We start from the raw sequence: 14,778 nt of genomic DNA, 5'->3' as shown, positions 1-14,778 counted from the left end.
GCAACAAAAGGACTGTATCCTGTGAGCAAACACTTGAATTATTCTATCAAAAGCAGTGCATGTTCACAGTTGAATAGCAGAGCCTGGACTGAAAACCACATGCTGGTTCTTTTCTTTCTCTTTGAGATATCTGAAGATCTACATAACTGTTTAGCCAGTAAATTAAATCTATATAAACACAGTAACTTGTATTTAGTACCCAGTCAGAGCTTGCAAATCTCTTATTTAACAATTCTGTCCACTTCAATGGAGTCTCTTGGATTATACTCAGCTCTCCATCACATGGGAACCAATTCCCCATTTCCATTCTGCTGTAGCCAACATCCACATATGTAATAAATTCAAGGAATGAGGGATTTTCTCTTCATTACCACCAGCAAGAGAAAAACAATTCTCTTCTTGTGCTTCCACCAAAGACCTCTCTGAACCTCTTGGTTAGTGGATCCCAGCAGAGATGGACACAGGGGGAAGGCTCTGCCAGCCCCCTTCTGGCTCCTTCCAGCCCCACTGGAAACACCTTCCCTTGGTGGGGAGCATGGAGGGGGGGTCAGCAGCCCTTCAGGAGGGAAGCAGAAAATCAAGGGAGCACACAAGAGTGAGACAGGAGTTACCTGGTTTATACTGGTATGCTGGCCCTTCACTGGGGCTCTCTGTGAAGCCTGAGTTTGCATCAGTTCCTTCTCCCTCTGAAACGCTCTCAGCACCATTCCGCACAGGTTCTGCCTCCTGCTCTCCATTTTCTTCCACAGGTTTTGCTTTTTTAAGCTCAGAGGGGTCTCTCTCCAGTTGAAACCCATGGCTCATCTTCTCCTGTTCAGATTCAAGTACGTTGTCACCTGAAAGTTCCTCTTCTACTTTAGGCTGAAGCACAGATGGGAGACACACAGACATTGTGTTAAAAATCACCCTCCCAGAATCCAGAGCAAAGTGAAAATGGCTCTGCATTTATTCATACAGCACTTTTTGTAGGGATCAAGAATTTAAATCCATCTCCATCAGCGACACTGGAGATCTTAAACATGACAAAGGACCAACTGGATGGTGTTTCAGTTCCTTCCTGGAGATGAACCCCCCCCCCCAGTAATTAACGATGCAAATGGAGACACCTTGAGTTACCCAGGCAATCTCCAGGAGCTACTGGGATGGGATGGAAGGAACTGTGAACCCCCACAGCAAGACAACCATGAGCAGTCCCAGCCTGAGAAGACAACCTGGCTTTTCCCCCCTCCTGCAACTCACTGCAGGGAAAGCTGAGCTTGGGTTTTGGAGATCCTTCCCTTAAATGTACGCTGCTAATTGGAGCAGATCCCAATAAAGGAGGTAATGTGACAACCAACCATAATTTCAGCATCTCAGTTTCAGGAAAAACCATTAATGGGATCCTTGGCTGTTAAGTTTTAGAGATCTCCAAGGACACAGCCTTGCTCTGCTTTCAGACAGGAGGAGGTGGTGGTATGAATGTGCTTCTCCTGGGAGAAACCCCATCTCGGGGAAGCGTTAAACAAAGGAAAGATTTAATTGCAGATGCTCCAGAAGAGGCTCTTGAGCCTCCCTGCCTGAGGGAACTGCATCCTAAGATGCTTTTTGCAGGTTTTTTAAGGGAATACCCTGAAAAAATAAGGATTGGTGAAAACACCAGGTGGTCCAGGAGACAACAACTCCACCAATAAATGATGAAGAAAGGACAGAGTATAAAACTGCTGGTGCAGCCCAGCAACATCCTTTGCTCTCTGGCTTGGAAACAAGCACAGGGATGCTTTCCATTTCCTTGGATTATCCAATCATTGCTTTTCTGTTGCACACACACCAGCTGTCAGTGCCTGACACCTTGCATGTCAGCTTTTAAAGCATCTATTCCCCCCAAAGAGAGGGGAGAGCACTTCTATACACTTCCCAACGTGAGCCTATCTGCTGCCTTGGTGGGGGAACCACAAGGACTCACTGACACAAAGGAGGAATTACCCTCCTCCAGACTGACTCTGCTGCTTTCAGGGGGGGAAAGGTTCAATGATGGAAAGTCATGGAGGAAATCACAGAGGAATAATAATAACTGAACAAAAATTGGGAGTGAAGGAGCAAAGCTTCTCTGCCTCACACCTGCACACATCACACATCAGTTTTTCTGTCTGCACAGGGCATATATAAATTACATTTTTACTCTCTTACTCCTTTTCTGAGCTATTCTAACATTAGTTTTACCCCAGATATTATACAGAGAGATTCCTCCTGCAATATTCCTACTAGAAAAGCAGCAAAAGAGGTTTCCATTACTCATCTAACTACTGTTGAGGTGGTTTTTCCTGAGAACTTCCAAGTCTTCCTTTCCCAGCTTCTCCAGCAGACGGTCACCAGGAAGACTACCCTTGGGCCATGACATCACAGTGACATCCCTGCCAGAACCTGCCAAATGTCACCATGGGGGTCTGGAACCCAACTAGGGCAGTGCTAAGGAATTCAAACCCACTTTTATCTCATCCTTTATTGGCAGGACAGCAGTTACCTGGTCTTGAACGTTGGGAGTCATTCAGTCAGGCAAGGAGGAAGAAAACTGAAGAGCTTCAATGGGGAACAGGCTAAAATGATTGGGAATATCACAGCTCCCCCCTCTTTAAAAGAAAAGTCTTGCCCTGGAATCCTTGCAACACAACTAGAAAGCAAGGTGTCTAAAATACAGTTTATAGAAAGCAACATCATCATTAAATTTGGATAAAGCAAGACTGTGGTTGCCTCTTACCTCTGGTTCTGCCTCTATCACCTCCTCAGTGGCTTGGGTCCGGTCTTTTGGTTTCTTCCACGTCTTTGGTGCAGTTACAGCTGTTTGGGCTGTAATACAAGCACACATCTATTACAACACTCAATTACAGGCAGCAAACTTGGCCGTGGGTGATGAGCTCCCCTCTCGTGTGCTGGTTTTACGGAGAGGAAAACGAAGCAGTCGCAGCCTGGTGGAGGATTCAGCTTAATAGAACCACTTCTTGTTTCAAAGTGATAATAACACAACTGTTAGTGTGACATTAAAACACAGAGATTGTCTTACAAGTTGCCCATTAGAGCTCAAATGGTACTTGTGACAGCAAGGAGTTTGTCACCAGCAGTTTAAGGATCGTGCCGGGCATAAGAAAACCTTCAGAGACTGAACTGTTGGGAAAGATCAAGGATTGGCTGGGAGAGAAGGTTGTTCTCAACATATTTTTCTCAAGAAATACTATAAGAATTAACCATCATCTGGACCGTAACCAGAAACAAGCCCAAAATTCCAGTATCTCATCCAAAAGGACAACTCCTGCTGGCTCTCCCCATTTTTACTTCAATTTAAAAGCAGGTTAACAACTCCCCCATCCATCAACTTCCCAGCCAACCTATTCAGAGAAAACACCAGATATTATTTCTAAGACCAGCAGTGATTGACTCTAATCATTTCCCCACCCCTGAAGGGTAAAAGAAACCACACAATACATTAAGGAGACAAAACCACCAATCCAATATGCTCCTAATTTGTTGCAAGCACTACCAGCTTCAATTCTGCTCCTCTCCACACATGGGTATTTAACACAGAGCACAAACAGAACTGATTGAAGTTTACTGCAAACAGATTTCCAGCTTGAGCCTTTGCTTTCCAGCAGACAGTGTAGAAAATTCCAGTGTGCACTTTTTTTTATCACAATAAAATACAATTTGGGAAGACTCTTCGATTATGGATATATAAAAGTATTAAGAATGGCCTGGTTTGTTCCTCTGGGCAAAGAGGAATTTTTTAGTTGCATTCCCACTGCCCCAAAATATCTGTAGGAGCTTCAGTGGTGTCTTGACAGTGTTTCCCTGGTGGAGGGGGACTGGGGATTGCAGAAATCGTGATGCTGGCCCCAGCCCAGAGGCCAATAAGAGCTATGGTGGCTGAGAAAAGGTTTTTGTCTTCATGCTAAGACATCACAAAAGTTAATTTAAAAATAGTCCAGTTCAAATATTCAAACATTATCTGGTTGTTCACAGAACTTATGGTTCATGGAGGAGCTGGAAACATCATCCAGGTCTCCCCAAGGCTGAGTTGGCTCATCCATGGACAAACAGGGTCAGAGCAGAGCCCCAGCAGGAACCTGGAATTTCCTGGAGCTCCAAGGAGAGCAGAGGAATGGTCAAGCAGGGACTGCACAAAGGCTTTGCCCTTTGCAACAGGGGATGAGCTTCTGTTCCTGCTGACAGAGCTCTGCAGCACCCTCACAAGATCACTGCCTTGGGGTGAAACAAGTTGGGTAAGGACCAGGGCTCCATGCAGGTGATGATTTCTGTGCTTTAGCAAAGTGTGGACCTAAGCAAGGCTCCACAGCTCCCACCACCACAAATTCTGCTAAAATTTATTGGAAACTTAGTGGTTTTCAAAAGTCAACCCACTGTTTCAACACTGGACATAGAGTCATAGAATTCCAGACTGGTTTGGGTGTAAGAGGACCTCAAAGCTCATCGAGTTCTGCCCCTGCCATGGTCAGGGACACCTCCCCCAGCCCAGGGGGCTCCAAGCCCCATCCAACCTTCAGCACTGCCAGGGATGGGGCAGCCACAGCTTCTCTGGGAAACCTGGGGCTCAGCACCCTCACCCCAAACAATTTCTGCCCCATCTCCAACCTCAATCTCCCCTCTCTCTCCCAGTTCCAAGCCATTCCCCCTCATCCCATCCCTCCAGGCCCTTGTCCCAAGTCCCTCCCCAGCTTTCCTGGAGCCCCTTCAGGCACTGGAAGGTGCTCTAAGGTCTCCCCATGGGATCCTTCTCTTCTCCAGCCTCAACACCCCCAACTCTCTCAGCCTGGCTCCAGAGCAGAGCTGCTCCAGCCCTCCCAGCAGCTCCAGGGCCTCCTCTGCACTGGCTCCAACAGCTCCGTGTCCTTCTGCTGATGGGGACCCCAGAACTGGACCCAGCACCCCAGGGGATCTCCCAGAAGGAGCAGAAGGGGACAATCCCCTCCCTGGCCCTGCTGCTCACCCTGTTGGTGACACAGCCCAGCACATGGGGGGTTTCTGGGCTGCCAGGGCACAGTGCTGGCACCTGGTGAGTTTCCCATCACCCAACACCCTCAAGTCCTTCTCCTCATCAAGCCCCACTGCCACAAGATGATGTCTTCTTGTTCAGTGATGCCATTTCCACACTTTGAGGGAATTTCTTCATGGAGTAGGTCATGGCTTCACAGTAATGACTGCACACTGCCACAGCCAAGGCATTTAACTGATTAGCAGTGAAGTTTTTAATTTCACAGAGTTTCACTTCCTTCAAGCTCCAACTACACCATATCCAGGGTGTAAAAAGAAAGTTTCATTTTTAAACACACAGAAATCAACTCAGGGCCACGGCTCCTTGGCAAAGGTTTGGGTGTTTCCTTTCCCAGCTGTCAGGATATTCCAGGATGTTAATATTAGCACCGCTCAATGCCATTTTTTCCCCTTTTTTGGGAGAAGAAAGCTCCGGAATGGATGCGATCCTGCCCAGCCTCCCCAGTCAGTCTTGCAGCTTTTGCCTTGTTTGTATCACCCGGATCTTGGTCCTGCTTTGGGGCTTCCCTGGATGAGGATGCTTGGCCAGGCACTTGATTTGAATCCCAGCACACAGCAGGAGCCTTCACTCAGCCCCTGGTTTTGCAGCCTGGAATTTGTTACCAACACCCGCCTGGGTTTCAGTGCTGGCTGGGGCACACAGGCCACATCTCCAGAGATTTTGCTCAATTTTTCCCCTCTTAAAATAGCAGCCATCAGGTTTTTTTGTTGTTTTTTTCATGCTGAGTTCTCATTTCTGCTGCAGGGAACTGACTCACTAGGAGAATTTATGCTAATGCATGTGGAGAAAATTCAAGTGTGTAGGTGCCAACCTTCCAAACCCTGACCAGGCCAAGGGTGTTATCTGAAACCCAAGTTTCAGCTGTGAGGCACAAGATAAAAGAGAACCAAAAGGTAATGTGTTAGGTTTGGTTTCCAGTAAAGGTCTCCTGACACTTCTGGTTTTTCTCTCCATTCTTCTGTCCCCTGAAATTAAGTGCTTTGCATGCACACCAAAAATCAAATTTGTTTTCAAACTGAGGTTGTTTTGCCTGCACTCCCACATTGCCAGAGCCTCTTTTCAGCCTGTGCTGACCTGTTGGGTGGTTCTGTTGGAGAAGGGCCACCAGCAGATTGTGTCCACCCAGAAGTCTTTGCTTATCACTACTCAGAAAAATAAGAGATAACAGGAGATAGCATCACTCTACATTACAAGTCTCTTCTCATCTTTATGGCCTTGCCAAGTGTTGCTGACTTTATCACTTCTGCTCCTTTAATTCTTTCACTCTCCTTTTCTAATTTGAACTGTAGCACAGGAACAATTCCATAGCAAAGCTCAACCAAATTAATTCCTCCAGACTGCAGAGCCCAACAAAATCCTGCTTTCCAGGCACTCCTGGACATCATTACTGGTGACACCATCACTCCTGCAGCAATCTGCTCAGCAGACCCATTTCTCCATGTTTTCCAGTGGAACAGCTTCCTGCAGGAGATGCCCACCCCAGCAAAGCCACAACCCATCCAGTGAGATGGAGCAGGCAGGCTCCTCTCTGATGTGGGTGCCAACTGTTAAGCATAAATTAATACCAGCTCTTACATTTATTTATTTTTTTTAGCCCATGTGCCATTAAAAACCAAAGCAAAGGCTCAGTCTACAGCTCATGGGAAAGGAAATCTATTCCAGTGGGCTATGGCAGCAAACCAAGAAAAAGGCAACACCTGATTTATGGTTTTGGCTCTCTGGCTTTGGGTGCTGGAGATATTTCTAGAAGTTTTTTCCAATTACGACCCCAAGTTGCTTGTTACAACCTCCACAGCTATGAAACCCAGGGCCCTGCAGTCACTTGGGCTACTTTATAATGAAATTCTTCTCATAAATGAGCTCTGCAAGAAACAGCCCTTTAAATTCAATGTGGATTAAGCTCTTTTGGCTTCCTACATTCCTAGGAGTTCTGTCTGGGACAGACACCAACCTCCTATTTTCCTCTTTGTTCCTGGTAATGGCCATGATAGAAAGTTTACACCCAAGGCTGGCACTCAGAGCATCATCTAAAGGCTTCCAGGCTCTGGTAGTGCTTTCCTCTTTACACACCCCACTCCATCACCAAAATCCACCCTGTTTTGTTCCCCAAGAAGCACTGGATCCTCAGCACAGCCAGCAAAGCTACTTGAGAAAAACCAGAATTCAAGAACAAAAGCAACTGTGTGTATTGATGGCTTCTAACTGGAGCAAGGCTTTTAGGATGGATTGCAGGCTGAGCAGTTTCTTTCCTGATAACAGCTTTATTTTTCTTCTTGTAATGAAAATGAGAAGGAATTAATTATTTTAAAAGCTGTGTGCTCTTGCTACTTGCAGATAAGGGCTCTGCCCATCTTGAAAACCTCAAGATCCTAGAGTGTCATCTTGGAAGAGACCCCAAGGATCACCAGGTACAACCCTTCTAATGTTATTCTTGATGTGAGATGGCTCAGCACCCATCGAGCTGAGACTTCAAACTTCCCAAAGTGAGGGAACCCACCCCTTCCCCTGGGAGACCATTCCAAGCTCTGACTCTCCTCATGGGGAAAAATTTTCCTGTTGTGTCCCATGGGAATGTCCCCAGGAGCACCTTGTGCCCATTGCCCCTTGGCTTCTCCATGGGACTCCTTGTCCATAGGGAGTCTCCATCTGCTCTGAACCCCCTTTAGGTACTGAACATGGTCCTGAGGTCTCCCCTCAGCCTCCTCCTCTCCAGGCTGAACAAAATCCTCCCCATTTCATACTTCAAATCAAATCCTCCCCATTTCCTATTATAAGCAAGACCAAGATGCTGATGAACAGGCTACGGATCAACCAGCTGCTATCAGCATGGAGACTGAACCCCTAAAATTGCTGTTTTTCATCATGCAGGCTGCAACTTGAAACATTAAATGGAGATGAAATTAGTGTAATTGTCTAGAAAATAAGAAGACAAAAGAGGTGCTCCTCCAGACATCATCTGACCTTGGAAATCTGGTGGAGACCTAATGTGGAGAAGAAAGAGTAGAGGTTCCCTGGATCCCCAAAGGGTTGAGCTCTGCTGAGCTTTGCTTTCTTCCTGCAAACACTGAAAACCTCATTTTCTTGAGCTGTAAGAAAGAAGTGCTGGAGAATAAAGATCCTTAAGGGAAAGCCTCTGCAGTCTGAATATATTTGTTTCTCTCTGTATATGGAGCAAAAAATAAAAGCAATGTTTCTCTGAGCATTAGGTGGAAGGTGGACTCTATAAAGCACTTGAGGAACAGGCAAATAATTCCATTCATCTCTGAAAAGCTGTGGCCTCCATCACAAAATTCAGGATACACCTGCAAATCTCAGCAGTGCTGCCTCCACACATCAAGGAGGAGGGGGAGAAAGGAAGAAGTTCTCATTCAGAAACATCCCATTTTTCAGCAGGTTCTAACTGTGAAAAGGACACTGAGGAGTAACAGCTGCAGCAATCAGATAATTCTTAAAGGTCTTGGGTCTGAGCAGCCTCCAAATCAAATCACATCAGCTCCCACTAAAAGGAATCAAGTGGCCAAGCAAACTGCTCTGTAATAAATGGACACTTTCTGCTGAAAACCCCAAAGAAACATTGTTTAATATTGTTAAAAGTCACAGAGTTCAAGCTTCCCAGCACCTGTTTGAAAAGTTTCCCTTATCCCGATTTCTATCCTATCTCCAGAGACCATAAAAAAGTCTTGGCCTTTAGTCTAAGAAAAAAAAAAAAAAAGATAATAATATAGCCTTTTCCCCTTGCTCCTGAAGTACAAATCTGTATTTCCAGCAGAGACAAGCAACTCCTCATCCAGCCCAGACGGACACCTGCATTAGCAGTCACCTTCAGCCCATGTTGTCTAAATCTCCCTTCCTCTCTCCAAGGAAAATTTAGAAACCTATTGCTCAACAAATGGTTGGCAGAGAAATGTAATACACAGCACTAAAGTAAGGGTAAAGCCCAAAAAACTGACTTGGAGAGTATTTTGCTTTCCTTGAAGTACTGAGCTTTTAATAGTAATCAGAGTTTCAAGAGATCTTTTACATGACTTGAGAAACATTTGTTTCTCTGTTGCCAAAGCCCATGTATTGGCTAATGTGTGCTGTCTAGCCTAATGACATTAGAGCATTAAAATTAATCCTCTGTGTAATTAAAAGCCAAAAAAGTTGAAAGTAATTTTTAAAATTTTTAATTTAAACTACAGGACATTAGAAAGCAAGCTGGAGCCTGGCTGTGTAAAAGCTTATTTACTGAAAGAGTCCCATTTCTCTACTTTGTAAAGAAATTAATTTGTGTTATGAAGTAGCTCAGATTGTAAGAACAAGTGCCAGAGCAGTGAAATGACTCAAGTTAAATAAAAATAGAAAAAGATTAACAAAATAACCCCCCTGTGGCTGGTACAGTGATGGGATCTTTCCATTCTCCTCTAGATAGTGCATTTTATTTAAGATCCAGCACACTGACCCTGCTCAGCATTACACAAACATGGAACAAGGCCAACCTCAGCTTTTCACTTCATTTAATCCATAGCAGAGCATGGCCCTGGATGCTACTGATGCCATCCCACACCTTTGCCTTCTTTATGAAAGAATAAACTAAAAAAATCCCCTATTTTAAATATATGTTTTTTAAGAAAAAAGCCCAAAACACTGCAAAAAAACTAAATCACAACCTACTGTTTTTCCTTTGTTTCTTGTCTGGGCTTCACCTAATTCAAATGATTTATTTAAATCAACAACCTCAGCTTCCCAGCTCTGAAAGGACTGCAAAACAAGGTGGAGAAGATCAGACCCATTTTTTCAATGCTGCAAAGCATGCTTAACAGGCACCATTATACTCCCTCCAGAATCTAAAAACAAGTATTTGTTTGATTTAACTTCTTTTTCACAGCTTCATTTCCAGGAAGTCCTGAAAAGAAAGTATTTTCTATACAACAGACAGCAACTGAAAAGGCAACAGTCTGTGTGAAGCAGCCTTGTGAGAGGACACCCAAAACAAAGGCAGGGAACACCCTGCTGAGAAACAGCCTGGGGTTTAAAAGGCAGTTAGAGAAATGTTAATTTTGGGGTAATTTCTAACAAGTTCTGACCTAAAGCACCTCGTTTTCTGGAATTATCCAAGAACAGTGACATGAGAACAGCCTGAGTGAGAAGAAGGGGGAATGTCACCTACGTGTTACTTCTGCAGAAGAAAACCAGACACAGTGTGGTTGGGCAGGTTGAGGTGTGAGACACTTGGTACTTCAGTTGCTTGGAAGAGGCTTTAATGGTCCATTTCATTTACCCACATCTGGTAACTTATTTTTTTATAGCTGGAAAAAAACCCACTCCACCCTTTTCCAGAAGCTGCTGGCTCAGGAGATTCACCCAGAAGGCTCCAAGGGGTGAAGGTTAATCTGGTTTAGGCACAGCTGAGAAATCATAGAATCAGAATGGTTTGAAGGGACCTTAAAGCTCATCCAGTACCAACCCCCTGCATGGGCAGGGACACTTCCCACTAGATCAGGTTGCTCCAAGCCCCATCCAACCTGGCCTTGAAAGCTTCCAGAGTTTTCAAAACTTCCCTGGACAACCGGTGCCAGTGTCTCACCACCTTCACACTAAAGAATTTCCTCCTTATCTCTCATCTAAATCTCCTCTCTTCCAGTTGAAAACCATTACCTCTCAGTATAAGACCTATGTAAAAACTTCCTCCTCAGCTTTTGGGCCTCAGACCCACTGATCCCATTGGAGAGAACAGGAGGAGGGTCCTCTGAGCTCCCCCATTAGCAGCCCTTGGGAGTGTGACCTGGGACCACCACGAAAGCAAAATGCTGGCAAAAAAACTGAAAGCAAAGCCAGCTCCCTGCCAGCCCTGGGATGCAATCTGAGTTGGATACCTCTTCTGTGAACAATTACAAGGGGGTTTGTTGCTCTGCAAACCAAATCAGCATTACACGATGGTAACAATGGTCAGACAGCACAGATTCTATTGTTTTTGGCAGGTAGAAATGGAAACACCTGAAGGAAGAATCACTCCAAAGACCACTTTTCTTCATCCTCTGGTTCACCACACACGACTACAGTGCCAAGAGCTTACCTGGGACAGGACTCTTGCTTGAGTTTAAACTCTGAGCCTCCGTGCTCTCCTCCAGTGCTCCGTCTGCTTCTGTCTCTTCCTTCTTTTCAACATCTTTTACCTCTTCGGTAAGAGAAGTTCTTGTGCTCTCCTCTCCTTCTAAATCTCCCTGGACAACAGGGAGGGCACTAGGAGATGGAAGAGGAGGTGGAGAAGGAGCTGTAGTGGTAACAGCAGCAGCAGCAACGGAAACTGGAGGAGAAGGAGGCGGAGGGGTGGGAGGAGGGGTGGGAGGAGGTGAGGGAGCAGTGGGAAGAGCACTGGAAGATGGCAGGCTGTCCACTTCTGCTGGAGAGCCTTCTGCTGTCTCCAACTCAACAGTCAATGGTGCAGCTTCTGCCTGGGCTACATCTACTACTGTCTCTGCAGCAGGGACTTTTTCACTGACTCCATTCATTTCAGTAATTAGATGAGAACAAGCAGTCACTGGAGTGTCACAAGATGCTACACTGCTCGGCTCCTGGCACACCTCAGCATCAGCCTCTTCCACTGGCAAAGGGTCTGATGTGTCCGTGCAGGGCACAGCATTAGCTATAGGCATAGCCTCCTCCTCTTTTGGGGAAGACAGTTCACATTTCTCCTCTGAGTCAGCTGGGAAGGTGGGTTTACTAGAAATGGTGACAACAGCAGCAGAAGAAACAACGGTGATGGGAGCAGCCGGGGTTGGTGATGGAGCAAGAGGAAGCTCGGGTGGGGGTTCCACTGAGGTGGCCTCGGCTGTCTGTCCAGCTTGATCTTTTCTCTCCCCACTAGGTTCTGGTCTGAGGACTGGAGAAGGTGGTTTTAATACTGGATCAGGTTTTGGCTTCTCTTCTGGAAAAGCAGGGAAAAAAAAAAAAAAAAGGCAATGTTACCAACAGCCAGTCAGCTCTGTTCTGCTTCACTGTAACTAAGCCCATGGGTTCCCCCTGCCTGCACCCTGCCCAAGAAGCTTTGAGGAAGACACCAGAGGCACCTAAGCCAACCTTGCTTTACAGGGAAAAGTCCAGGAAGCCTGTAGCTGGACATCTAAAAATACAACCACTGCTTCTATTTATCTGAATACAGGCATCACAGTGCAGGGTTGGCCTTTACAGAAAAGGCTGGGAAGTATGTCCAAAAATATGGATTTTCTTTGTTGCAGAAACACTGCAGCTGAAATAAAATTTTGCTTGACAGAAATTGCAGAAGACAAAAATACACTTACTCATACTAAGACATAAAATGCATCTACTTTATTTTTTTACGTGTTTCTCAACTCCATTGCCCCTCAGACTCAAGGACACAACCCTCTTTTTTACTTTAAATTCATAGAATCATTTGGGTCAGAAGGGACCTCTGGAGGTGATTAGCATCAGACTTTGTGATACCATCCCTGCCATGACCATCATGCAGCAGCTCCATTTAAAGCACTTACTCCCACCTCTTTTGAACACAGTATGACCTAGGGAACCTAAAAGATCTACAGGAACTCTTAGACCTCTGCTACAGCCTCTCCCACCATTGGAGCACAAGATGTAGATTGAGAGAAATTCAGTGCTACAGCTCTGCAAGGTGGATCAGATGGGTGTCAGTGTGAGATGGGTGTCACTAGGGGAGGTGGGTGTCACTGGGGGAGGTGGGTGTCACTGGGGGAGGTGGGTGTCACTGGGTGAGATGGGTATCACTGGGGGAGGTGGGTGTCACTGGGTGAGATGGGTGTCACTGGGGGAGGTGGGTGTCACTGGGGGAGGTGGGTGTCACTGGGTGAGATGGGTGTCACTGGGGGAGGTGGGTGTCACTGGGGGAGGTGGGTGTCACTGGGGGAGATGGGTGTCACTGGGGGAGGTGGGTGTCACTGGGGGGAGGTGGGTGTCACTGGGGGGAGGTGGGTGTCACTAAGTCAGTGATACAGATGGCAGGGACTCAGTGGTCCAGCTCCAAGCCTGTTATGTGGAAGGTGTTTTTATCTGACCTCAGGGCTTTCTGAGCACTGGAGCAACTGGGAACTCCTTCAGGGACATTGCCACCACAGCAAAACCAATACTGGAAAATCCAGAGGCACAAACATCTCTGTTCCAATGTGGAAATCAAAGGCTACAACCAACCCCAAATCATCAAGATTCAGGTAGAACTGAACAGGGGCAGCTTTGCTTGGTCTTTTCCAGCTCTGCTGGCTTTCCATTTGGGGCTTATCCAACTGGAAGGAAAGGGCTTTTGAAGGAGAACCCATCCGAAATTGCTTGGAGCATCAAGTCCCACATTCAGAGCAGCTGAAGCAATGAGGAACTTTGCTTCCAGCTGCTGACAGCCCCAGCAGTGTTTTGGTGAGGACCACAGCCAAGCAGTAATATATCAACTTAATGAGGCACGTAGGGAGATGGCTTTGAAGGAGGATGACAAATGAGGGAAGGGAAAAAAAAAAAAAAAAAAAAAAAAAAAAAGATGGGAGAAAGTATCCCAGCAGCTGATTTTGATTCTGAAGGCTCCGTGGAAGAAAAAAGGACCCAGGAACTGGTTTACAAAAGAAACTGCGTCACCTCCAATTTCTGGAACATCCTTTGCCAGCAACTCATGGAGCACTCTTGACATTTACAGCTCACTATAAACAACTGCCTGGATATTCTCTCCCTTGAGTCAAATGAGATTAAAAAAAAAAAGTAGTCGAAGTGCCTAGAGAAACATTCCAAGAGAGAAAAAAACAGCAAAAAAATACACAACTGCATTTTAAAACCCGTGGTTTAAACACTTTCTTCAAACTACACCTTATCAGCCACCAATCCAGGCTGTGTGTGCAAAATTCCAGGAGAAAAGTCATTTGAGGAGGGGGAGATTTCAGAAGAATGATGAGCAGTAAATCTTAACTTGACCAATTGTCATGGACAACAAATTGCAACATCCAGGCAAAGGAAAATTCATCCCTGGCAACTCTTCCAGAAAGGGTCACGTGAAACAACAAACAGTTGGGAAGGAAAAACAAAAATCAATGTAATTCATCCCAACTGAATCAGATCCCTCTTGCTAAATATGCCAAGATCACTCCTCACATTATATTTAGAAAGTACTTAGAGGGAGCATCAGACTGTTCAGGAGGAAAGCTTGCTCCAGCCTCGGATCATTTTTTAAAACCTCCAGATAAATACAAAGTTTACAAAATTACTCTTCACTAGAAATACTTTAACAAACCCAGCAGGACAGTTGCTACCTCCTCCCCACAGCCAGAGAGGGAGTGGGGCTGCTGGGTGGTCGTGGTGGCAAAGCCTGCCCAGAGTGGTGGAAAAAGAAAGATTTTACAGGCTAAGGGAATTAATTTCTGCTTTGTGGTGTTTATCTGAAAATAATCACTGGGCTAGCTGCCATTTTTCCATCTTTTGTCCCAGTGCAACCATTCAGAGGCAGCCCTGACCCCAGCTTTCCAGGCAGTTTTTGGAGCAGCCATTCCCAATGCCAACAGAGGAGCTCGAAGCTTTCCAACCTTTGGGATCTGATATTTTTCACAAACCAGGTTTTACAGTCTTCCTGCCTCGTACCTTGTGGAAGCTGGAAAGGCCTTTAAAATAATAATAATAATAATAATAATAATAATAATAATAATAATAATAATAATAATAATAATAATAATAATAATAATAATAATAATAATATAATACAACCCACCAAACCTGTGCAAGCTGAGTAAATGTGG

General features: G+C 45.5%; 1 protein-coding gene across 14 annotated transcripts in view; it reads right to left on the bottom strand.

Annotated features, from left to right (window-relative positions):
* The window catches only part of EIF4G3 (eukaryotic translation initiation factor 4 gamma 3), a 139,372-nt gene that overhangs the window by 34,695 nt on the left and 89,899 nt on the right, over positions 1–14,778 (bottom strand). For all 14 annotated transcript variants that reach the window (XR_011730424.1, XR_011730423.1, XM_071767285.1 and 11 more), the window contains 3 exons: positions 11,097–11,948; positions 2,735–2,823; positions 612–861 (listed from right to left, as the gene is read on the bottom strand). Coding sequence is in view for 12 of the 14 variants with exons in the window: in XM_071767285.1 (XP_071623386.1) it covers positions 612–861; positions 2,735–2,823; positions 11,097–11,948 (1,191 nt within the window). In the remaining 2 variants the exon portion in view is untranslated. The remainder of the gene's footprint in view (positions 1–611; positions 862–2,734; positions 2,824–11,096; positions 11,949–14,778) is intronic.

The sequence above is a fragment of the Heliangelus exortis genome, chromosome 23, assembly GCF_036169615.1.
Source record: "Heliangelus exortis chromosome 23, bHelExo1.hap1, whole genome shotgun sequence".
NCBI lineage: Eukaryota > Metazoa > Chordata > Aves > Apodiformes > Trochilidae > Heliangelus > Heliangelus exortis.
The sequence above is the reverse complement of the archived record's forward strand: the minus strand, read 5'-3'. Positions and strand labels throughout refer to the sequence as shown.